Source organism: Pan paniscus, chromosome 1 (assembly GCF_029289425.2).
Source record: "Pan paniscus chromosome 1, NHGRI_mPanPan1-v2.0_pri, whole genome shotgun sequence".
Taxonomy (NCBI): domain Eukaryota; kingdom Metazoa; phylum Chordata; class Mammalia; order Primates; family Hominidae; genus Pan; species Pan paniscus.
The window spans coordinates 39,619,053-39,645,389 of NC_073249.2; the positions used below are offsets into that span (position 1 = coordinate 39,619,053).

The following is a 26,337-nucleotide window of genomic DNA, read 5'->3' on the forward strand; positions in this document are numbered from 1 at the left end:
GAATAAACTGAGAGTTCTGAGGAACAATCTGGTCAGGTGAAGTTTATTTACAGTAGGTTAAGAAAATAATAAAAAGTCAGAAATCCTAAGTCAGTTGGAAAACCCAAGCTGTAATGTACCCAAACCTTCTGAGTTTTTCGCTGAGTTGCTTGCTTCTGATTTTCACCCAAGGCAGTTGTCACAAATTATTCAGATCATCAGGTTGTCTTTATTGGCCAGGAACACTGCCAGTGCTGCAGCAATCACCACCATCAGCACTGGGAGCCATCGCCCACATTGCCTCTGTAGGGGGACAGGGAGACAGAAGAAAGTGGCCATGAGTGGATTGGAAAAGATATAGGCAAATATCTTTCTTCTTCCTACTCTAGCCCAGTGGAAAACGCTGGGTTGGTGGTGGAGAAAAAGCTTTTTACTCTGTCTCCCACTTTGTTACCTGTCTTGGGATAAAACCACTTAACCAATGTTCTCTAGCCCAGGGAGCCGTATCCATCAGGGACCAGATATATAAATACTGATATGAATAATGAAGGGTGGAAAATAACCCAGCAAAATTATATTCTTTCTTTGTATTCCCCAGTACTTTTGTGTCCTTCTGTTCTTGCCACCATGCTTATCATCGGCTAAAAGAACACCCTTTCATACTTTAGCTAAGAGTAAGTCTTTCCTTCTGGCATTGAGAGTTCTGTGAAAGTTGGGCTTTGATGGACGAGCCAGTGTTTTTTTCAGTGGTTGCCATAATGTCAGTATAGTATAAACCAAGCACAGTGAGACAGGATGGCCAGTTGTTGGCGTGGGCTGATACATTTTATGTGCAAAACTTGGTTAAAGAAGGAATCGTCCCATCATCCAGGGCATTATGGGAAGGAGAGACCCTCTTACTCTGGGAGGCAGCTGCTGGCTCTGGTTCAGCTCTTCTCGACAGTGCTGCAGCTTACGCAGGCAGGAGAGATACTCGTCACTGAGGTTGTCTAATTCTGAATGCAGTTCTCTGCACTGGGGAGAACATCACCAAAGTCATCACTGTCACTTCTGTCTAGGACAGAGCCCAGGCAGGGGAGACTGCCCTTTGTAAGTTTCACTCATTTGGAATTTTTACCACCATCTTCCCTTCCCAGCCATTCTCAGGGATTTGAGTTTGTCTTTTGACTGTCTTACATTGTCTGGAATGTGTTCATTTAAATGATTGACAGTAATGCATATTATAGTTTTACATTTTATACATTTAAGTTCTTTTATATGACTTTACGTGCAAGTGCTTTGCAAATGAGAGACACCGAAAAATGACGTTCTTATAGAACAAACGACCTAGAAGTGACCTTAGTACAAGTTTCTTTCCCAGGAGCTAGTTGCATATCAATACTTCTGGGGATGTGTATGTTTATGAGTATGTACAAAGGAAGAGTTTTACTCTTTAAGAGACATATAAAGACTTAAGATACTCAATGTGGGATGACATATTGAGAAGTTAATATTTTTATTAAATGTGTTTGAGTTTTGGTTGACTTTCTAAAAGGTAATCATTTAATAAAACCTTGAATAAGAGTTGGTATAAATAAGGAAGGGAAAAGATTGACAAGTCAGCCCAAAAGCACAGACACTTTATGTAGGCAAATGAATGTCTGTGGTTATCCACTCACAACTTAAACTTTGAAATCCCTGCTTTTTGACTGCCTCCCAGGTTTCTCTGCTATTCCGCAAATGAGCCCTCACTATCTCAGGTCACCCTCTCACCTCCTTTTCCTTGGCCTGGAGCTGCAAAGTCTTCTTTTGCAGCTGGTCTCTGAGATCCCAGTCTTTCTCCTTCCCTGTACCCTCAGGCTCCACTTCGTTAGGGAAGGACTTTGGACTCCACACAGGCAAAGCCTGATCTAAAAAAGCAGCCAGATTCTTGGTGACAGTGAGGCCCACACCTCTGAGGAAGGGCCCTGAGGGTGAGACCACTAGGAGTGGGGAGAGGGGAGGGAACGTGGGAGGGCGTGCTCTTGGCTAGACTGATGGCATTCTCTGACATAAAGGTTAACTTCCAGTAGGCCCCTGCTAAGCTTGGACAGACAGCTGGAATCTGAGCTCCTTGAGGGCAAGATTGGGATCTTTTCTTGTATCCCCAGTCTTATCTAGTGCTAGATAGTTTTAGTGAATACTTCTTAATTGAATTTCATTGGTTGTATGTCACATTCTTCCTAGTTTGTCAAATAAGTTTGGTAAATGCTTTAATACAATCCCTTTTCCCTGATGTCCTCATTTGAAAGTTGTGAAGATGGCAGTCCTATCCTAAAATTTATCTTCATATGGTTAAAGATGGTTTTTTAGCCACCCTGCAGTCTTAGTCTTGGTGAAAAGAGCATGGACTAGGAGTCAGAAGTTTTGGATTGTTGTTATAGCTGTGTTGTTAGTTTGTGTCACCATAGACTTTCATGTTCTTATCCATACTATGTGGGCATAAAAATTTCTGCCTTATCTATTATATTATGCCCAATGATTGTGAGGAGAAAACAAAAGGTCGTGTGTAGTGGACAGGTGAGGAGCTATTGCCCCTCTGTATACACAGTGAATTCTCAGGAAACATGGACAGTAGACTCTCTAGGGCTAACAGTGAGTTGACTCTGGCCTGCTATGTGGTTTGGGGCTGGGGAGTTGGATGTGATTTGGAAAATCAAGTGTGTAAAAATTGACATGAAATCCTGAGTTCAAAATAAATTTATTGAAATGTTCAACATAGACATGTGCTTTCAGAGAGAATAGAAACCCTTTTTCACAGTTTATATACCTCAGGATAGAAGGCTAACTAGTTGAAGTGTCCTCAGAGCCAATGATCAGTCCTTAAAAAGCTCCCACACATCCCGGACTTAACAGACTCCCAGAAGTGGCTGGGACTCCAGGAGGTCATGTAGTCCATCCCGCTGCCTCTAGGCAGGTAAGGGAAGAGCAATATCTTAGAATTTGTGGTAATAAATTTGCTGACCTTTCTTTGTTAAGAGTTTCTCCTGTTCTTGAAGCTGTAAGGATTGATTCTGAAGCAAACCTGTTGGAAAACACAAGGAACTTGTCTATGCTAGCATATTTACTACAAAAAGTTTTCTTTTCAGAACTTTGCTTAGAACCTTGGTTATTAAATATGTTCCCATCTGCTGTGTGTTGAATTTTGTCCCCCAGAATATATATGTTGAAGTCCTAACCCTCAGTACCTTAAATAATGACCTTATTTGGAGATAGGTTCTTTAAAAGATAATCAAGTTAAAATGGGGTCATTCAGGTGGGCCCCAATCTAATATCACTGGTGTCCTTATAAGAAGGGGAAATATGGACACAGATATGTTCATGGGAAAGACAATGTGAAGAGACACAGAGAGAAGACGGCCATCTACAAAGCCAAGGAAAGAGCCCTGGAATAGATCTTTCCCTAAACACCCTCAGAAGGAAACAACCCTGCTGACATCTTGGATTTCTAGTCTCCAGAACTGTGAGACAATACATTTCTGTTCTTCAAGGCACCCAGTCTGTGGTACTTTGCTATGAATATAGCATCCTTATATCTCCCCCTACCATGTCGCTATCTTCAAGTCTTTGCTTGAAGATTTTCCCTTTTCCCTGTGGTTGCTTTGCTCTCTTAATAATCATTGCTGTTTGCATGAAGCTTCTCTATCAGGTGTCAGAGGTTAAAGTGGTGGGCAACCAGCAGCTGTATTAATTGAGTCAGGTTCTCCAGCTTTTCAGAAACTGCTTTTCTTCTGAGAAGTCCCTTTTCCTCTTTGGGCCCAATATGTAGCTTTGAAGTGGATTGAGGCATGTATAGTGTAAGCTTATTTTCTAAACCATCTCTAGTGACAGGTCTATGTGACACATTCATGTACATAAATTAGAATATATAAAATAAGAACTGCTTTAGGAAACCCAGTATTTAAAAAAAATCTGCAATTCTAGGGGAAATGTAAGTGGTGTCATTGGCATGGAAGGAGAAAAGTAGAAGAAAAAAAAACAGAGGCTAACACATAATTTATGGAGAGCTATGTAAATGACCTCACTTTACAAGAAGAGGGTCTGAAAGTGCACAGAGTTAGAGCATATGCCAAAGACTGGGCCCTTAGTCCCTACTCTGGGTGCCTTTTGTGGGCCAGGACCCCAGGAAAACCCTGTGGACTTTCAGAATCTGGAAAGCGAACTTACCCTGCAACTGCTGTACTCTGGTCACCAGGGTGAGTTTCTCTGCCTCTGACCTTTTTAGTTGATCTGAAAATGCAATAATGCAAGCCAAAATAAAGGAACCCAAGACTTAATGAACTCAGTACTTAGGATGGAAATTAGTAATAGATGCTGTCTTGTCGTGGTCTTTAACGTGTGTCTATTGGAAGTTGCTCTATCTTCGTGTCCCAGTTCTGAAGAGGTAAACCAGAAGCCAAGTACCTCAGGTTTTGTGCATCAACAATGTTGGGTTGCATTGAGGCTTGTGTTTACACACTATCTAGTCCTCTCTATCAGCGGACACAGAGGGTGTGACTGAGAGACTTTCTCTATGCCTTGTGTTTCAACTGACCTTTCCCTTTCAAATTAGGACTGTGGCCTTGACATATGTGACTGATGTGGGAGCAGCTGTGATCTGGCCCAGAGGGATGGGCTAAAAAGAGAGCTCAGACAACAAGATACTCTATCTACTACAGTGAAATTAACTTTCAATTTTGGATGATTAAAACAGTCCTGCCTCTCCCTCAAGGTAAAATGAGATTATAAAGCCAATCAACCAATCAAGCAAACAAATAAAAGGCTGAAGCCTTTCTCTTAACTCAGTTTCTTTTTTCTTAGCTCACTTGGCCATGGCTGCCATGCACTCAAGGCCTCCAAGGAGAAGAGTACCTTGTAGGTCCTGGGTATACAAGCTGCACAGGTCTCTGTCCCCTTGCAGGCATTCAATCTTGGCCTGCAGTTCCTGGTGCTCATTTTCCAAAAATCGCAGGGCCTGGTTCATCTGTAAGTCCCTGCTATCTGCTCCCTGTAAGGAGGAGGAGGGGCCAATATAGAAGGAGGTCAGTGTTGGGGTGGAGGTTGGGGGGCGGGTACCATGGAACAGGAAAATGTAGAAAAGTCTGGAATTTTAGAGATAGAAGGAATGTTAGGGAGATGAGAAAATAGAGAAGTCTTTCTTTTTTCCTATTTCTTCCCTTTGCTTTGTTCCTCACATTTATAACAGCAGATTAGACTTTTGATATTCACAAGGAACTCGTGTCTTTTATTTATTTATTTTTATTTTTAGAGATGGGGTCTCACTTTGTCACCCAGACTGGAGTGCAGTGGTGCCATCATAGCATATTGCAGCCTCGACCTCTTGGGCTCAAGCAATCCTCCCATCTTAGCCTTCTGAGTAGCTGGGACTACAGGCATTTGCCAGTAGTTTTGAAGTGGACTGAGGCTTGTGCAGTGTAAGTTTATTTTCTAAACCATCTCTAGTGACAGTCTAAGTGACACATTCATGTACATAAATTAGAATATATAAAATAAGAATTGCTTTAGGAAACCCAGTACTTTAAAAAATCTGCCATTTTAGGGGAAATGTAAGTGGTTGTCATTGGTGTGGGAGTCATGTCTTGACACTTTGGTAAATCACCAAATTAAGGAATACAAAGTCATTAGTTTTCTGGATGTTTTCATTTTCTCTTTTTTCTACTTCTGGCAGTATCAGTTTTTTTTTTTTTTTTTTTTTTTTTTTTTGGTTAGGGTCTTTTTTTCCCACAAAGATTTAAAGTTAAAAAACCCCTCACAAAAATCTTCATAGGAGTTGCCTTATAGGTGATGGGAGGAAGAAAACAACAAAGGTTGAGCTGTGGATACCACGCAGAGTGACCAGCTGGGTTCACTCCTTTGATAAGACTCACATACTCTGTCTCTTATCAAGTGGGCTGTTCTGAGCCCTGCTTCAGGAAAATTACAAAGATCAGCTTTTGAGGTGGATCCTCAAAATTCCAAACCAGGTAAATAAATCTATGCAAAATAATAGCTAATATTTACTGAGTGCTTTTGTGTGCCAGGCATTGTGCTAAGTGCTTTACATGGATCATCTTACTTAATACTCAGAACCACCTTATGATGTAGGTACTATTATCCTCATTTTAGAGATGGGAAAACTGAGGCTTAGGACAGATTGAAGATGATGGAACCCTTGAGGATGCCAAGAGTCTAATTGTAATTGCTAAATGTAATTGCTTAAAATACACATTGGCAGAAAGTGTTAGTACTCACCTGTAAATAAATTAGTGACATTCTTTCTGTGCCAACAGTGGGCAATTCTGAACTGGATGCTTTTTTGGGATGGAGTTTGGAGAGTGGGTTGGGAGATGACATTAGTAGGCTGATGAATATTCCAGCCAGTTCTTTTCATTTGGGTGGTGATGGTGTCATTCCAATGAACGCTTAGTTCATTTGCATGAGCAATGCAGACATCCTTGCTAAACTCAAAATTAGATTTCAGAGCCAAAACAGTGAATTTGGTACAAAGTAGTGGTGACTGAGGAACTGAAAGCCAGATGCTGTCAGCTGCCTTTGGAGTCCCTAATCCAGAACAGCTTCTTTCATCACCATCCCTCCTCCCCATAGCCTGTCTTCCCTCCCCACCCCCAGTGCCTGGTACCTGCAGTTTGGACTGAAGCACGTGGAGTTGGCTCTCCAGCTCCCTGTGCTGGGTCCCAAGGGTCCTCCAGTCCTCCTTCAGAGCCTCATACTGGCTCCTCCACTCTTCACACTTCTGCTCTGCCTGGGCCAGGGATCGCTGAGGGAGATCAGAGAGGAGAGGGTTCCAGGGAGTTGTGCAGCTGGCTCCCCTGTTCCCCAAGCTGCCTGGAGTCCCCAGCCCCATGTCTATGTGGCATCCCCATACCTGTGTGCTCTGTAGTTGCTGCTCTGCATTCATTTTCTCCTCCAGCACTTTCTGCAGTGACTCCTTGGCCTTCTGCTCATAGCTGTTTTTCTGGTCTTCCATCTCCAGTAGTACTTTTTTCATTCCCCAAGGGGAGTATTTCTGTAAATTTGATGCAATTCAACAAATACACATTGAGCTTCAGTGTGCCAAATCCTGAGCTGGGATACAGAAATGAAAAGAAGTTGGTTCTTCCCCCAGGCAGAGATACCAGTAATCTAGTGAGCCATTTCTTTTAGGGTAGAGCTAGCAAGAAGAGTCCCTCAGGCAATGAGAGATGAGTGGGGGGCATAATAAACAGCGCCCTAGGCTTGCTGGGCATTATATCCGAGGCCTTCCACAAGCTCTTGGAATCCAACATGTCTAAACAGGACTCATCTTTCTAAACATGTTCTTTTTTCTTGGGGTTCCTATCTCAGTGACCAGAATCATCATCCATCCAGGCTTTTCCAAACCCTAAACCAGGGAGTCAATCTTCATTTTCTCTCTCACTTCTTCCCACTAATCAGTTGGTCATTGAGCCTTGACAATTTCCTTAACAGCTCATATCTGTCTCCTCTCTATCCCTACTGCTGCTTCCTTAGTTCAGGCTCTAGTAGTAGTGTTATGTGGATTAATGCAACAGCCTCCCTTTCTTCAAATCTTGCCTCCCTTCAGTCCCTTTTCAGTCCTGCATTTAGAGGGTTCTTTCTAAAATGCAAATCTGATCTTGCCACTTCCTGTATAAATCTCTCCATGGATTCTCAGCATACTAAGAATCACATCCAAACTCCTTGTCATGGCTCCTCTTACATGCCTAGACTTTCATCCCATGCTACTTCCACCTAAGCTGAGATGTTTGCAGATCCCCCAGCACTCCGTTTTTTGGGGCTCTGCCTTTACCCATGTAGCTTCTTCTGCCTACAGCCAGTTAACTTCTACTCATACTCAAGATTCAGTCCAGTATCATCAGTTCTGATAAATTGACCAACTACCCCCATCCCACAATGTCTTATGGATTAGGTAGCTTTTCTTAGTGTTCATGGTGTTCACATAGTATCCCCTGCATGCCTCTATTATTCTACTCTATTGACTCATCTGTCTTTCATACTGGATTGTAAACTCCTTCAGGGCCTTCAGGGAGGGAGCATACTGCTGCTGCTTTAAAAAAAAATCACTGTAGCTTCTCTACAATGCCTAATGAACTTCATGTTTTAAAATTAATACATTTGCATTATAAAATTCCTCCTGGCTGCAGGATTAAGGAGACACAAGCGCAGCTTTGCAAATTCACTGGGGGTCTTGCCTTCTCCCTTTCTTTCATCTTGATGCCTTGTGATTTCGGAGAAGGCAGGCAGATTTTATTGTCAATTCTGGATTACCCACTGTGTAAGCAGTAGACCAGATGACAACAATTTAGGGATCAATATGAAATCATTTCCATTTAGCTTTGGAATTGTCTGAAATTTTGGATTTAAATTTGAGTGGGTCTTATAGTTTTGGAACTTTCATTAAAAACCAGATCCAGGAATTAACCTGGTTGAGGTCATATGTAGGGGATGTCCCAGTTATTGGACATCCAATGACCATCCATGCTGGGCACTGGTTATGTGTTATTCCCTATTGAAAATGAATAGACTGGCATTCTGGATTATATATTAGTCTCCTGTGAACTTGGTTGGCATTATTTAGTCCTGACAAAGCAAGTTATACTGAAAAAATGAAAGTTGTGGACCAAGAAACTTATAGACTCCATAAACTCTCTTCCCCTGTAAGACGCCATCAATGTGGCCAGGACTGTCTTCTCTCTCTAACTCCAGATGGGAGAATTCTGCCTGTTTCACCCCATTCTCTTATTTGATATCTTCCCACCTGTCAGGTATCCATCACTTCTCAAATGTGAAAGCTGATTTCTTTCTATCTCTTATAAACCAAGATTAGGCCAATCAAGAGATTACTAATGCTGGAAAATGGTGTTACAGAAGAGCCAAATAAAAGAGCTTTTACATCCTTCCAGGGGTTGCTAGAAAAAACAGAAAAAAGTTACCCATGGAATGAAAATAATTTTCTAAGACTTCATTATAACATCTAACTCATCTGTTCAAAGATTAGGATGTGTAAAGGGCTGTCTGGGTGGTGTGAATCTTTACCAAGGGCCTTTCCCTACAGTGTCAGGTATTCTCAAGGTTCCCCTGGAGCTGACAAACTGATTAGTGCTGGGATTCCTCCAGGGTGCAAAGAGAAGGATACTGGGAGAAAGGGAGAGGAAGAAGGATGGAGACAGTGATCTAGTGAATTAGAGACTAAGTGTAAATGGCCAAGCCAGAACTGGGTAAGTAGGAATGGGTGTGTTATTCTCTATCTGGTGGTGTTTCTCCAAAGTAAGATTGAGGTTCAAAAGCATTCTTCTCATTTAATTCTAGATTCCTGAGATGGAAGTATCCTTCAGAATGCTTACCTGGGTACAGGTGTACAGCTGGTTTTCTAAGGATCTCAGTTTCCCTTTCAGTTTGTCTTCATTAAGCTGTCCCTGGAGCAAATGGGATGAGTTAATGAGCTTGGGCCAAAACCTAGTCTGCAAAGAGTTTGACTCTATATTCCTATCCTACTGCCCAGCACATGGTTGGTGCTCAAACAGTGAACTCTTTCAGGAGGCAGGCAGGAGCAAAGATGACAAAGGGTGCTGGATAGAAGAGGATCTTCTCCTGTTTCTCTGGACTAGGACAAGAAAGAATAAGACTGGCCTCAAGTCCTCTTTTTACCTCGATTTTTATCAAATGGCTCAGGGTAGCATAGCAGAGGGGCCCCGGAAGGAAAGCTTCTAAGCTACCCTTTCGCTCACTATCTCCCTCCCCTGTCTAGGCACTTCTGCACTCCTCACCTCTTGTCAGTCTTGTACATGGACTTTTCCCTGTAAAATGTAGGTCAGTGAGGCTAACGCAGTCTCCCCTCCCGGGAGAATGTTTATTCCCTCCCTTGCCCTCGGTTATGAGCTCATTTATATCTCCTCAACATTCCTATGTTGAAGTCCTAAGCCCCGAGTGCCCCAGAATGTGACCATATTTGGAGAAAGGGTCTTTAAAGATGTGGTTAAGTTAAAATGAGGCCATTAAGCTGGCCCTAATCCAATATGATGGATGTCCTTATTGAAAGAAGAGATCAGGGCACCGCAGGAAGGCCATGTGGAGACACAGAGAGAGATGGCAATCTGTAAGCCAGGAAGAGAGACCGCAGGAGAAACGAACTCTGCTGACACCTCGATCTCAGACTTTTAGCCTCCAGAACTATGAGAAAATAAGTTTCTGTTTTTGAAGTTCCCCTGTGGTATTTTGTCATAGCAGCCCTAGGAGATTAATACACTCCCCTCCCTGCCACACACACCTCCACATGCACACACACACCTCCATATACACACACCTTCACATGCGCACACACACCTCCACATGCACATGTACACTTCCACCTGCACACATACACCTCCACCTGCATACACGTACCTCCACCTGCACACACACACCTTCACATGCACACCTTCACATGCACACGCACACCTCCATATGCACACGCACACCTTCACATGCACACACACACTTCCATATACACACACACCTCCACCTGCACATGCGCACCTTCACATGCACATGCACACTTCCACCTGCACACACACACACCTCCAGCTGCACACGCACACCTCCACATGCACAGATACACCTCCACATGCACACACACCTTCACATGCACATGCACACCTCCACCTGCACACACACACCTTCACATGCACACGCACACCTCCACCTGAGCACACACACCTCCACATGCACACACACACCTCCACCTGCACACACACACCTCCACATGCACACACCTCCACATGCACACACACACCTCCACATGCACACGCACCCCTCCACATGCACACGCACACCTCCACCTGCACACGCACACCTTCACCTGCACACGCCTCCATATGGCACACACACACTTTCACATGCACATGCACACCTTCACATGCACACACACACCTCCACCTGCACACACACACCTCCATATGCACACACACACCTCCATATGCACACACACACCTCCACTTGCATACACACACCTTCACATGCACATGCACACCTCCACCTGCCCACACACACCTCCATATGCATACACACACCTCCATTTGCATACATACACCTCCACTTGCATACACACACCTTCACATTCACATGCACACCTCCACCTGCACACGCACACCTCCACCTGCACACACACCTCCACCTGCACATGCACACCTCCACCTGCACACACACCTCCACCTGCACACGCACACCTCCATATGCACACACCTCCACTTGCATACACACACCTTCACATGCACATGCACGCCTCCACCTGCACACACACCTCCACATGCACATGCACACCTCCACCTGCACACACACACCTCCATATGCACACACACCTCTATATGCACACATACCTCTATATGCACACGCACACCTCCACCTGCACACGCACACCTCCACCTGCACACACACCTCCACCTGCACATGCACACCTCCACCTGCACACACACCTCCACCTGCACACGCACACCTCCACCTGCACACACACACCTCCATATGCACACACACACCTTCACATGCACATGTGCACCTCCACCTGCACACACACACTTCCAGCTGCACACACACCTCCACATGCACAGATACACCTCCACATGCACACACATTCTACCTGGACACACACACCTCCACCTGCACACGCACACTTCCACCTGCACACACATACCTTCACATGCACACGCACACTTCCACATGCACACACACACCTCCACATGCACACACATACCTCCACCTGCACACACACACCTCCACCTGCACACACACACCTCCACCTGCACACACACACCTCCACCTGCACACGCACAATTCCATCTGGACATACACACTTCCATCTCCACACACACACCTCCACCTGCATACATACATTTCCACATGCACACGTACATACTAGACTCAAGATGAGAACTTCTTTAAGAAAGCAAGAAACGGAGAGATATTAAAGCAGAGTGAGGGCGGCAGGGGGTGTAAGGGAGCTTCCCAGAAAGTCACATTCTATTTATTCATAAGCTGGGGCTGTCTAATGGTATTTTCGACATTCCAAGAAAGATGCTAATCTCAAGGGCGAGAGGGGAGCAAGGCCGGCATGAAGAGCCAATCTGTTTCTCGGTTTTTCAGTATTTCAGCTTAGTAGCTACAGCTTCCCTGCCACTTTTTTGTCCCCTCCCTTTGTAGACTTGCCCCTTTTGCCCAGGTAGGGGTTTTGTTCTTCCAGCCTGGAGTTTTGTGTAGGGTGTATCTGTGTAGGGGAGGGGGCGGGGGAGCCATCAATGAGAGCAAGTTTTCCAGAGAAAGGGCAGTGACCGGTTTTCCTATCTTTTCTCTGGCTTTTTCCAACCAGGCCAAGTGGGACGCTTGTGAGGTCTTGAAATTCCACCTCTCTTTAGGCCCGAGACGCCATGGGCTCTCTCAGCCAGATGGCCTGGACATTTCCATCTCTTATAACATTTCCGGTTTGTAACGGTCTGGGGGTAGAGGAGGGGGCTCGGCTTTGAGGTCCGCCTCCCTCAGTGAGTTTCAGGGTGCCTGGGGGAGGCAGGAAGTGGTATCTCGCAGCTCCTGTTTTGATCTTGTTTGGCTTATTCTTCTAACCATGGGAGCCAGGGGGTGCCCCCACCCTTTCAGCTTCCTGTGTTACTCAGCTGGGGCTTGCAAAAGCAAAAAGCATTGCCAAAAATAATTTTTTAAAGTGCCTCCTGCTATTAATGTTTTTCCTAACGTCTCATGTGAGGGAGAGCAGAGAGTCAGGGATTTGGCATCTACAATAAGCAGAGGGCTTTGGGACCGATGGAAGACGTGGACAAAGACTTCTACTGTTTGAGCTTTGAAGTAACTGGTAAAACGGCTGCATTCCACTGTGGCCTGTTCATTGTCAATCCACAGGTCCTGAAATCAACTGGCTCTACACCTACCTCCTCTGGTTCACATCTTCCGGTTCCACACATTTGCCTTTGCCCAAACTCTTTCTATGCAGAATGCAATCAAACCTACCAAATTTAAGGTTTATCTTGCTATATTTTGGGAAGGAAACAGGCCTAAGGCAATATTCTTAAAATTTTCCCAGTCTCCTACCCTTTTGGGGTACCTCCTCTCTCCCCATTCCATAGTATGGCTTTAATCCAATATTTTGCCTCTTTCAACTGTTTTTGTATTGGCCCAACCCCAAATTACTTTTCCATTCGTGTTGCAACGGAAGACAATTTACCATAGCCACTTCAGTGGGGATGAAGGGCCACCCAAGTCTGGAGCTTGAATGAAACCTCTTTCCACAGCTCTGCTTTTCTGGACTCCCCAAAACGTCATAAAAGTCGCAGCCAAGTTGTTGCAAATCGGGCATGTAGTTTCCTGGTCTGAGCCCCAGGGTCCCCCACACTGAAGCCCAGTGTTACAGTATGTGGGAAGAAGCACTTTTTACAGGCCTACTGCTGACATTCTAGGCAGTTAGACCCCGGGAGCCGAGGGCTCAGAGGGCATATAACCCCCAGTGAAGAGAGGAGCAAGGCGGAGGCCATACACACCTGGTGCCGGTCTGAGGTCTTCAGCTCCTGCTTCTGCGTGGTTTTCCCCTGCCTCTGATCTGCTCTCCAGAAACACCACCACCTCACCACAGAAGCACCAGCCCACAGCTCATCTCTCTGCTCTAGTAGAGGTTGCTTAGGGCTTCAGCCAATCCCCGCTGCGCTGTCATCTCAAGATCTTAATTCCAGGACGCAGATCTTCAAACCCAAGGCTGCCCTGCTCTCGTTTTTGTATTGCACAATATTGAAAGCTTGCTTTCTCTGCTAGTAGAGCTGTTTCTGCCCTGAAGGTTGGACCCTCCTCAGGAGTCTCAAGAGTGCCCCAGAGCCTATGGTATCCAAAAGGCCCAGAGACATCTGGAGGTGAAGCCAGTGGAGGGAGCTGATCCTTGGGATTCTAATAGGGAGTTTGTGGTAAGTTCTCAGCATGTGAAGTTGGAAATTCAAATTTATGAAGGTCAAATGGCAAAAATAAAGGTCTGAACCAGTTCTGGCCACTTTCTTCCAATTATTTTTCCCAGATACCACAGTTTGGGGCTATACTTTTATTGGAGTTGAGGCTTTCATGGAAGAGATAGAGAGTTGAATTGCCTTATTTTAGGGGAAACAATAGCTGTTAACTGAAAAAGTCTGAGACTGTTTTTCTTTAAAACTGGAAGCTAGGGGGTTGGTGGGGAGGAGGGACAAAGAAGAGAAGGGTGAGGATTGGGAGGGGTGAGAAGAAGGGAGGGAGGAAACCACAACCAAGGGAACTTCTGCTCTTGGGCTGGAGCATGGGGTGAAACTCCTCCTTGGAGACAAACCCAGAAATGTCTCTTAATATATCCCCCCTCATTCCCACAAAGCTTGCTTTGATTCAAGCTCTGGTTGTGTCTTACCTGGGATATTACAAGAGTCTCAACTCCCCCAACCCCTGCTTGGAGCCAGGGTTCTTATTGCTACAAGTTAGAGAATCCTTGAACCCTCCCCCCTCTTTTTTTTTTTTCAAGACAGGGTCTTGCTCTGTTACCTCATGCAGGAGTACAGTGGTGCAGCCTGGACTTCCTGGGCTCAAGCGATCCTCCTGCCTCAGCCTCCCAAGTAGCTGTGATTATAGGTGTGTACCACCATGCATGGCTAATTTTTTTATTTTTAGTAGAGATGAGGTCTCACTATGTTGCCCAGGCTGGTCTTGATCACTCAAGTGATCCTTCTGCCTTGGCCCCCCAAAGTGTTGGGATTACAGGTGTGAGACACTGCATCCAGTTGGAAATTACAGAACCTTTTAAGACACAGATCTGATCATTCACAAGTCATTTCCTCAGATAGTAATTGCATACCTTCTAAGGAAGAGCCAGACATTGCTAAGTGTAGGACTTTATACCTCAATAAAGCATAGTTCCATTCTTACTCAGCTTATTACCTAAAGCAGTGTTTCTCAAGCTGGGTAGCATGCATTCTAAAGGATCTCTGATTTTATATATATACATATATGGGTTTCCTTTAAAAATGGGTCCATGCATTATTCAAGTTTGAGATACCTTGTTCAACAGAAAAAGTTTAAGACCCATAATTCTAAAGACCTGTCTGAGATCCTTTCTTTGGCACTACTCTGGCATACCTTCATTTCAGCCATACTCTGCTATACCCAATTCTTTGCCATACATAGGCCTGTAATCATTCCAATTCCTTTACCTTAAACACTCTTCTACTTTCTGCTTTTTTCCCTCATCATCACTCTTGCTTCTCTACTGGTTAGCTCCTACTCATCCTTCAAGATTCAGCTAAAATGGTTTCTTTCCTTTATTTTTATTTTTTGAGATAGAATCTTGCTCTGTCACCCAGGCTGGAGTGCAGTGGCACAATCTCAGCTCACTGCAACCTCCACCTCCTGGGTTCAAGCAATTCTTGTGTCTCAGCCTCCTGAGTAGCTCGGACTTCAGGCATGCACCATCACGCTCAGCTAATTTTTGTATTTTTAGTAGAGACGGGTTTTCGCCATGTTGGCCAGACTGGTCTTGAACTCCTGGCCTCAAGTGGTCCACCTGCCTTGGCCTCCCAAAGTGCTGGGATTATAGGCATGAGCTGCCGTGCCTGGCCAGGTTTCCTTCCTTTAAAGCCTTCCCTGTTCCACCTCAGGTGGAATAATTGCTGCCTTCTTTCTCTTTTTCCTGCATCATGCTTTATGCACTGCTGCTATAGCCTTATTATACTGTTTTGGTGTTATTTATTACATGTCTCTGTCTTCATGGCTGGACTGTGAGCTCCTCAAGAGTTAGGACTGTAATGCTCTTTGCCCCTGTAGCACAAGGCCCAGCACAGAGTTGGAACTTATCAAATGACTGTCAAACAAATGAGTGAGATGATCTCAATTTAGTTCAGGACCAGAAACCACCTCACATGCACAGCTGTCTGCCCCAAGTTCCTACTCTGTCAATGAAAATGACCTAACAATCAGGAGCTCTGACCACAGATTGAGAAATCCAGGTACAATGTCTGACGTGAGGAGCAGGGCTGAGCTTAGGAAATCTTTTTTACATCACTGCAACTTCTCAGTTTTGTTCCATACTCTCCCATCATCTTTCTTTCTCTGCTCAAGCCATCTTCAAGGTAGGGTGAGATGTCACACAGGCCGGTGAGGTTGTGTGCTCCATCTCTTTCCACCCGGTGCGGTATGCTTTGGTGGTGTCAAGCTGCTTGTAGCTCATATTAATACGTGAATTTATAGTACATACTAACTTACAGGTTTCAACATGGGGATTCTGAGGAAACTTGGGAATCCCCAAGACCCTTTAAAGGGATCAGCAAAGTCTTACTTTTTCTAATGACATATTTGTGTGAAACTGAATTTTTCTTTATGTTTAAACCAATAGATTGAATACAGAAGCAAATTGAGAATCTAGCTGTCTTTTTTTTCAGCCAGACATTAAAAATATTTGCAAAAGTGTAAAGCAATGACACTCCTGTCACTAATTTTGTTTTTGAAAATATGGTTCTTTTTCTTTTTCTTTTTTGAGACAGAGTTTCGCTCCCATCGCCCAGGCTGGAATGCAGTGGTGCAGTCTTTCACTGCAACCTCCACCCCTGGGGTGTAAGAGATTCTCCTGCCTTAGCCTCCTGAGTTGCTAAGACTACAGGTGCATGCCAATGTACCTGGCTAATTTTTTGTATTTTTAGTATAGACAAGGTTTTGCCATGTTGCCCAGGCTGGTCTTGAACTCTTGAGCTCAAGTGATCCACCTGCCTTGGCCTCCCAAAGTCTGGGATTACAGGTGTGAGCCACCGCGCCCAGACTGTTTTTCTTAAAACATGTAATTCAGGTTAGCATGAAAAATTTTACTCTCATTATTTTAAAACTAATAATTCTTTCTCAATTTCTATCTTAATTCCTTCCTTCCTTCCTTCCTTCCTTCCTTCCTTCCTTCCTTCCTTCCTTCCTCTCTCTCTCTCTCTCTCTCTACTCTCTCTCGGAGTCCTGCTCTGTCATCTAGGCTGGAGTGCAGCGGCACTATCATTGCTCACTGCAACCTCCACTTCCTGGGCTCAAGCGATTCTCGTGGCCCAGCCTCCGGAGTAGCTGAGATTACAGGTGTGCACCACCACGCCTGGCTAATTTTTGTATTTTTAGTAGAGACAGGGTTTTGCCATGTTGGCCGGGCTGGTCTCTAACTCCTGACCTCAGGTGATCTTCCTGCATCAGCCTTCCAAAGTGCTGGGATTTACAGACATGATGCATGGCACCTGGCCAACTGTTTTAATTTCTAATATGGTAAATATAAACATTTCTTATATATTTTCAATAATTTAAAAAGTATAAAGGAATCCTGAAATAAAAAAATTGGAGAACCATTTTACTAGACTGTGTCATGCCTTTAGTTTTGTTTTTTTTTTTTTGAGATGGAGTCTCGCTCTTTTGCCCAGGCTGGAGTGCAATGAGGTGATCTCAGCTTACTGCAACCTCTGCCTTCTTGGTTCAAGCGATTCTCCTGCCTCAGCCTCCTGAGTAGCTGGGATTACAGGCATGTGCAACCACACCCAGCTAATATTTTTGTATTTTTAGTAGAGACGGGGTTTTGCCATGTTGGCCAGGCTGGTCTTGAACTCCTGACCTCAGGTGATCCACCCGCCTCCGGCTCCCAAAGTGCTGGGATTACAGGTGTGAGCCACCACCCCCAGCCTTGCCTTTAGACCTTTGCCTGTACCCCAACTAAAATACTATTCCTTCTTCCATATTTTCCTGGCAAATGCTTATATAAGTATTCCCCTGGCTCTTTTCTTCTCTGGAGTCACTCATTCCTTCTTGTATTTTCCTATATCTTGAAAACATTTCTTTTATTTTTCATGTTTTTGTATTGTTTAGTCATGTGTCTTTCTTACAAAACCGTGAGCCTTCTCAAAGCAAGAACCCTATCTAAATAATCTCATTATTTCTAGTGCTAGTCCAGTGCTCTGTATAGAGGACATAACCTATGAATATTGTACATTGAATGGACTAAAATCAAAGGCCTGAATTTTAGTTGCAGATCTGCCACTACCTAGCTGTGCGACTTTTGGCAAGTTACTTGACCCCTATGAAGCTCACTTTCCTCATGGGCAAAATAAGAGTATTAGACCAGATTGTCTCTAAGGTCCCTTCCCACTGTGATATTTTTATTCGGACTGAGTGGGTACATGGCATGCTGGTTTGGATAAATATCAGTGGGAATCCCATATGAAAATATTTGATATTTACCATATTCAGTAATGTAAACTATATTGGGATCTTCCTTCATTCCTTCCAACAAATTAAAAAATGGGAATTCTTGCCACTTTTGGTTCTGGGTCTTCCTTGGATATGTAGCACCATGACCCTCAGGTGATGACCCATATATTTATTGTGACCTGTTTGACTTCTAGGTCTGAGCACCATCCCCCTCATCTCCTGCCTCTTCCCAGCTCACTTTTCAGTAGTGAGAAAACCCCTTCTCTTACTGTGATGATGTGGAAAGAAAAATGAGATGGGAACACATAGAAGCCCATGAGCTTTGTTCAAAAAGAATTTCATTCCCTTACCTTCCAAGAGCTGTCAGAGGCCTGAATCAGAGTGGACAGTAGGTCTTGGAGAATCACCATTTTCTGTTTTAGGACCAGCTCCCTTTGTAGGGCCTCCTGGGGGTGCGGGCACAAAGTGCAAGAGGGTAAGATTAACCTGGAGGATCGGGGTCAAGTGGATGGAGGAACTGAGGGGAGGGGTCACATACCACTTACTTTGAGGTAATCAGAAAGCTGGATGATTTCCTGGAGAGAAAGAACAAGGGTATTCACAATGTCTCTAAGTCCCCTGAAACCCTGGGATATAGAACCAGAGCCTGGGTTGGCTTGTGTAGAGCAAACCTCTTCTGCTTTGGCTCTGACAGGGTCCCTTTAGTCCCCACGTCTATGCTCAGTACCCCCTTGCCATCCAGGAAGAAGATGCCCCTCCATCCCAGCCAAGTTTATCATGGAATTCCAGAATGTCAGAGCTTAATACTTTCTGATTCGACCCCTTCAAAGTGAACATGTGCTTACCTTATCCAGAACTGCAACTCCGTAACTGGAAAGAGAAGAAATTAAAAATAATGATAATGGACCAAAGAATCAAGTCAGGAGGCAGTGGGTTGATTCCTTCTGAAGAGCCAGTAGGGTGGGGAAGGGCTTCCTCTTTCTTAATTAAGGCAGACATGGAAATTCATTGTGTTCTCTCTAGAGAGGAATGGATGGGATGTGAGAGGGTTAGGGTCAGGAACTCACTTGGTTTGCTGACTGGCATCGTTCTTAATTGTTGGTCCTTCTGCCTTTGTCTGAGTACCTGAGAGATGGAGGATAAGTTGATTTAGAACTTATAGGGAGGAAGTGAGGGAAGTGGGGAGGGACAGGGACTCTCCATTGCCAGTGAGCTGGGACAGCTGTCTCAGGATTCTCTGCAGGCCCTGTGGAGTGAGGGAGGCTCTGCTCTTACCACGGTGGTGTTTGGGTGGCTTCTTGATGGGAGTGTCCTGTGGAGGAAGGCCCCCAGCCTGTGAGGAGAGGTGGTCAGACAGATCCCTGCAGATGTCTGAGGGAGGAGGATGCTGGGCTGGAAAGACTTCAGAGCTGGTGCCTGTCACCTGGAAGGCAAATGGGGAATGCTGAAAACCACTGCCTGGAGCCTCTTGAAAGACTCTCCTGATGATTTCGGAAGGAAGAACCATGTTTGTTATGGACTGAGTGTTTATTGTCCCCCTGCCCAAATTTGTGTGTTGAAATCCTATCTCCCAATGTGATAGTATTAGGAGGTGGAGACTTTGAGAAATAATTAGGTCAGAGCAGGTAGCCCTCATGAATGGGATTAGTGCCATTATTAGAAGAGACACGAGAGAGCTTGCTTTCTCTCTCTGCTCTCTGCCTTGTGAGGACACAATGAGAAGAAGGCCATCTGCATAGTGGGAAGAGTGCTCTCATCAGACACCAGATCTGCAGGATCCGTGGTCTTAGACCTCCAGACTCCAGAATTGTAAGAAATAAATTTCTGTTATTTAAGCCACCCAGTCTGTGGTAATTCATTACAGGACGAAGACAATGTTTCAGATCCACAAAACCAAAGTAGCCCACTCAAGCTTTCAGAGCCACACAGGCTTCTCCTGCTCCTGATATCCTTGTCCTGACTGGCAGAAATGGTCCTCCTCAGGCCAGGCATATGTGGAGCTGTACTTTTCTCCAGGTTTTCTCTCTAGAATCTCTAGTTGTTGTTTTTTTCTCTCTCTCTACCTTGTTTGGTTTTGGCCACTTACATAGCCAGCATAGTGATGTGGAAAGAGAACTGGTCTGAGTGGGGAGTGAGGGGATCTGGGTTCAGATTCCATCTTTTCTAGGTCTCAGTCTTCTGTCTGTGTAGTGAGGAATTTGGAATAAATAATCCATAAGGTTCCTTCCATATTCAAAGGAAAGCTTCCTTTCTCTTAGTAACAGCTGGAAATCATTGAGGTTTTGTGTGAAGACTAGGTAAAGTGGGGAGTTGTGGGAAGGTTTTTTGCTTTGGTATACAGTTCGTTTTCTTTTGCAACTGGGCTCTAGGATCATTTCTCTGAACAGCATCTCCTATTGAGCATAACAGATCCACTAGTTAAGAAGCCCTGATGGAGTACCCACTCTGGGTAGGGAACAATGCCAAGCATTACCATGGAACATAGTGGACACATCCCTGCTGTCAACATGCTCAAAACTTCGGTAGGAAGATGATTTGCTGGCCAAGGTCATCTCAGCCTACCCTGGTTTTTGCCAACATTGTTCCTTTCCAGGCCAGACTAATGGGCCCTCTAAGGGTTACACAATCTTAGAAGATTTTAACCTCACAAGGCCCATAGACAGCAGAGGTGGCCTGGAGAAGCCAGGGAAAGCTTCCTGGACCAGATGAGGCTATAGTCAAGTGATTTAATAGAATTGGAATGACACAAGAGGAAGTGAGAAGAGTGGGCACAATAGCCTTGCAGAAGAAAAGAGGACAGATATGTCTGTGTGTGTGTCAAGAAGACTGGCCTGTGTACTTGGCATATAATAAGCTTTCAGTAAATATTTGATGACTGATGGATGAATGAATGCTGTAAGATAGCGTAGAAGACATGTGTATATTGCCTAAATTTGAACTGATATAGGCATTAGCTTTGGAATTATTTTTATTTATTTTATTTTTAAGTTTTTTAGAGATAGGGTCTCCCTGTCTTGCCCAGGCTGGAGTGCAATGGTGTGATCATAGCTTATTGCAGCTTCAAACTCCTGGGTTCAAGTAATCCTCCCATCTTTGCCTCCTGATTAGTTAGGACTACAGGTGTGCACCACCATGCCTGGCTAGTTTGTAAAGTTTTTGATAGAGACAGGGTCTTGTCTCTATCAAAAGGCTGGTCTCGAACTCCTGGCCTCAAGTGATCCTCCTGCCTTGGCCTCCCAAAGTACTGGGATTACAGGTATGAGCCAACATGCCCAGCCTGAAATTGTTTTTAAAAATTATTTTTTCTCTCTTATAAGTCAAGTGCAGAACAAAAAGAGCTAAACAAACGAAAACACAACAGCAAAAATCTCTGAATAAGTAGCTGTTGGCAACTTTACTATCAGTAGCTCTTGGCAACTTTACTATATGACTGAGGAAGAAGGACTTGATTTAGGTCACTTTTTAGTGACCTTGAGCCCACCCACCCTCCTGGTCCAGAGAGGGTCCCAGAGCACAGAGCAGTATGTCCCTTGACACGGCCCACCTGCTCTCTGGGAGAAGAAATCCTGCTGGCACAAGACAAGGGTTCCCTGAGGACAGTCACCTGTCCTGGCCGCCTGGAGGGCCCTTGATTCCTGGCCTGGGGACGCTGCGCTTTGCCCTTCTCCTCTAGCTCCAGGTTCCTCCTCCTGAAGAACTGCTGCAGTCGAGCTCTCTGGAGCTGCTCTCTCTGCTGAATCCTCAGCGTCTTCCCCACCTGGCGGCAAGTGGTCACATTGGGACGGCAGCGGCGGCTTTCACGGATCTCTTGCCTGCGCTCACACTTGGCCTCGTAGCTCTCAGCCCACCGGGCCAAGCCAGGGGAGGGCCTGGGGTCTGGGCTGATCATGATGACCTCCAAGCACCTGTTGCGCTTGGCTTCCAGTTCCTGGAATAGATGCCTGGATCTGCCAAATGCCAAGAGGGAGGAGAAGGGGAGGGGTCAGAAGATGGGCAGAAAAATGACTATCTCCCTAGACCAGGGGGCAGAAATAGCACAGAGTTCCATCCATGTGGGTTGAAAACTGAGGACATGGTGGTATCAAAGTGGGAGTCAGGACTCTTGGGCTCAGTCTCTAATGAACTAATACAGTCTTATAAAAGTGAATTCCTGCTTTTCTCTAGCCGACGTTTCCCCTTTGTAAAGTAAAAGGGTCTCTATGGCTGCCACTTACTCCCTGACTGAACATCTTACCATGCCTCTAAGTCAGGGGAACATGAGAAATAATTGATTAAAATCATAATGAGCTTATAGCCTCTTGGATGGCAGGTGTGTGTTCATTTTCCAGACTTTTAGAGAAGCAGCTAAGTTGAGCCAATCTGCCCTCTTATCCCCCAGTTGAAAAGGAAAGTCAGTATCTTTACTGGTCTCTTGGTCCAAGCTGTCACTAACATAGTTGAGTGACACTTCTCAAGGATCTGGAGGGCTAACCACACCCCCCTCAGGTGGTGACCAGTCCTGTGACCAGCACCCACTGCTCTCTTCTTGACTTTTAGCAACGAGCTTGTGAGCCTGGACCTGGCGTGGTTTAGGAGGGAAACCCTACCCTAATTCCTCCAACCTGCTGTCCTGACAATGGTCCATGGGCCCCCCACTCCAAGCTCAGGACTGGGCTGTGACTCTCAGGTGCAGATCAAGTCCAATCAGTATTGACTGAGCATCTGCCACATGCCTAGTGCTGGCCAAAACCCATTTCAGAGCATCTGGCTCCAATACTGTCGGGGCTGAGAGTTCCATTTCTTTAGGATTACCAACCTGTCAGGGCTAATACTGGTGCCAAGTCTGCTTTCCTTAGCCCAGACACAGATTGTGCCATCCAAATCCACAGGCACATGAATTGTACCTCAATAAGGCTGCTGCAAACAGAAAAGAAACAAAACAAAAACAGTAATCAGAAGTTTCCAGGGAGCCAGGCTTGGTGTAGGGGCCACAGGATGTCCCTCTGCATGGCCTTACCTGATATTCACACAGCACCTAGACCCAAATCCCCTTTTCCTTCTCTGTGCCTTTCTCTTTCCTACTCTTCCCCACCTACCTTCTGTAGTTTATCCTCCTAGAACCCTCTGGTCACTTTGCTGAGTTGGGCTGGATTTGGATGAGCTGGATCCTGAGCGTTGGAAATTCTGTGTCCTGCCTCCTCTGATCACTGGAATCAGACCAGGGACTGATGAAGGAAGAGGGACTCCCCCTCACAGCTGCTGCTGCTTCTCTTCCTCCCACGACCTCATTACCCACCACCTTGGGAGGAGGGTATCTCAGCTTCACCAACTAGCAGGCATTTGCTAGCTCTAACCCCTTGGGGTTTATTTATAGGCCAAACAGACTCAACAGGTAGCAGACTCTCTGCCCCTTTACTGGGACTTCGCTACTCTGGCTCAGTCTGGAATTCTCTGCAGGATTCTTGTTTTCTCTCTGATCCTACCACTCATTCCCCAGGGTCATGGGTGGGGCAGTCGTCTTCCCTGAGAGGAGTTTTGTGTGGTCAAGCCCTGGACACTCAAATGCCTGACTCTTGAGGGTTGGAGGGGCATACTCTGGTGTCAGGCAGCATTGATTCCAAGCAGAAATGTGAGGTTGTTAATGTTTGTCCTCTACATACCCATTCTGAATGGCTCTCTTCTTTGTTTTTCCTTACTTCTTCTTCTCGGATAAGGGTGGGAGTGGGCATAGGGGGTGGTCCCTTGACTTCTTCCCTGCCACTTCCTTTATTTAAAGACTTAAAAGAAAAGGTCTGAGAGACCCATGTCTATTGTTATAAATGACTGAATGGAGGAGACCCAGGATTATGTGCATGTGAACTCCATGTCTAGAACCTACACTCACAGCATCCCTGAGCCACAGCCCCTGGCTATTCTGCCATGGATTGCAGTGGAGAACCCTGGCTCTTGGAGTCACACTGTGTGGACTCATGTCCTGACTCTGTCACCTACAACCTGTGTGTGTTTTTAGATAAGCTATTAAACATCTCTAAGCCCCAGTCTCCTCATTTATAAAATGGGGCTAGGACCTGCCTTGTAGGTTATAAGGATTAAATGACAAAATGCAGGCCATGCACCTGGCATGGAGCACACAATAAATGTTACCTTTTAATAATAAAGACATAAAGTATTCTTATTAGGTTGGTGCAAAAGTAATTGCGAATATTATCCTTGTTATGCCGATGTTGGATATTGAAGACTTGGTGCTGTAAGACAAAGGCTCCAAGCTAAACTAGCACTTCTAGGACCAAGAATGCCTTCTCTCATCCTCTCAATCCTCTCTCTCTTTGACAGAGTATATTGTTTACCAGATTGAAGGGATGCTGGCCCCAGGCTGAAGTCACATTTACTTCTGACCTCTGGGTTTGGACTCTGACCTCTGGGTTCCTCTGACCTCTGGGTTTGGGCTATAAGGAGAAAGGCTTCTCTGTGGTCTGGACATAATTGCCATCCCAATTACACCAAGCCGAAAGGTAAGGAAGAGATGGGGTCTGCCTGTGTCGCACATAAGGTGTGAGGTCCCCTCCCTGTTTGGCTTAGCTTCCCCATAGGTTTTGTAGTGGAGGCAGAACATTGAGAATCCTCCTACCTTCTTGCCGCGAAGAGGAAAGGGCTATGGGGGAGAAGACAGTGCCTGAGATGAGGTCTCTCTGGGCTCTCCACCCAGGCCACCAACCTTAGTTAACTGAAACACACAGCTGCTCTGCTCTCTGCTTCCTTGGGGCAGACATTGAGCCTTCTTACCCAAGAAAGGAGCTGCAGTGGAAATGGCTCCTTAGAGAGGGGAGTGTTCCCAGATGCCTTGGCTACCACACCTGCTAGGATTTGGTGCAGCATGCTGCATAGAACCCTACCCAGATTTCTGGGATATCTGGACCCTACTGACTTGCTTGAAAACAAGAAGGTATGTGGGACGGCTGACAGGGATAGGCTGCTAAAGAAAAGGGAACTGGTCCCTGTAGGGTTCAAAGAAAGATCACTTGGCCACTGCCCAGGCTTTCTGGCATCTCTCAGGTTCCCCCCTGGCAGCATGACTGGGCTCACTTAGAGCTTGGAGGAAGAAGGTTTACTGGCTGGGAAGGCTCAGCCTGGTCTCTCAGGCTGCAGAGAGAGAGAACAGGGCACGGCTCCTCACCTGACTGTGGCTTGACATGCCTTTCTGAGTCTCGCTTTTACTTCCTGGCCATGTGTGCAACGGAGACAATGAATGGCTTCCTGCATGGGTTGGCCTTCCTGGCCCAGAGCTCTCAGTGTGAACTGAGGGGAGAGGGGCCTGCGCTTAAGCTGCTGGGAAGGCAGTCTTGTGTTCAGGGATCCCTGCTTTGAAGAAAACTATAAAAGGTCATTTAATTCATGCCCATATCACTGGGTAGCCTGAACTCTAAGTCGTTTGACTCACTCCTAATCTAATGTAATCTAATCTACTGGAACAGAGGAGTGATGCAAGCTGTACCCTGTGCCATGGCTAGTGCCACAGGAAACCAATACAGGATATTTTCTTGGTTACCCAAACCCCTGACACCCTTAAACTATGCCACCCACTCTCCACCCAGGGGAGCTGGGATGGTGGAGCATCTTCTGCCCTACCCTGAAGTTGGAGTTCCCAAACCTGGACACAAAAGCATCCTCCTTCTCAGTTACCTCCGAGTCCCAGGCTCCAACTCAAGCCACTCGGGAAAGCATTCCAGTCCTGGGCAGATCTTGGCTCTGGTCTCAGATGGAGCAAGACAGCAGATGGGTAAAGCACACGCTTTCAATCCATAGGTCTGGGCCCCATTAGCACGTCCCTTCTTGGTACCGTCTTTCTTTTTGCACAGCAGCCTTGCTGAAACAGGAAACAGACAAAGCCACAAGGTTCGCAAACCCCAGTTCCTCTCTCTTGCTCTCTGGTATCATCTAAGTGGGCCCCTGAACTCTGAGGCCTCCAGGGCTGGGCTCAGGAGCTCCTCCCATCAGTAGGCACCCCGGCCACCCTTTCTCTTGCTACTGGATTGGTCGGAGCTCTTGGACAGTTTCAAGTCAAGATTCCTTTCCATGATTAGAAAAGGATAGTCCTCTCGGTCAGATTCAGACCTTTGTGGTTTCTATGAGAGGGAAAAAAATGCCTTTTTGGTGGTAAACCTAGATGAG

The 26,337-nt window shown here is 45.6% G+C and overlaps 1 protein-coding gene across 5 annotated transcripts; it reads right to left on the reverse strand.

Moving 5' to 3' along the window:
* Positions 1–27: 27 nt before the first annotated feature.
* Positions 28–26,105, reverse strand: TRAF3IP3 (TRAF3 interacting protein 3). 5 transcript variants are annotated; one of them, XM_034945904.3, is made up of 18 exons: positions 25,849–26,099; positions 23,265–23,375; positions 22,985–23,085; positions 21,734–22,136; positions 19,465–19,612; positions 19,257–19,314; positions 19,035–19,059; positions 18,735–18,764; positions 18,540–18,635; positions 9,339–9,410; positions 6,863–7,003; positions 6,617–6,754; positions 4,849–4,984; positions 4,165–4,227; positions 2,963–3,022; positions 1,732–1,868; positions 880–993; positions 28–282 (listed from the first exon to the last, which is right to left on the reverse strand). In XM_034945904.3, exons 4-18 carry the CDS (start codon positions 22,076–22,078, stop codon positions 190–192), a joined length of 1,656 nt encoding a protein of 551 aa, XP_034801795.1. In that variant the 5' UTR covers positions 22,079–22,136; positions 22,985–23,085; positions 23,265–23,375; positions 25,849–26,099; the 3' UTR covers positions 28–189. The 5 variants fall into 5 exon arrangements, 4 of the variants coding, with proteins under 4 accessions (XP_034801795.1, XP_003831263.1, XP_003831262.1 ...); XM_003831215.6 differs by lacking the exon at positions 23,265–23,375 and having other exon boundaries at positions 21,794–22,136; positions 25,849–26,105; XM_003831214.6 differs by lacking the exon at positions 23,265–23,375 and having other exon boundaries at positions 25,849–26,105.
* Positions 26,106–26,337: the final 232 nt, after the last annotated feature.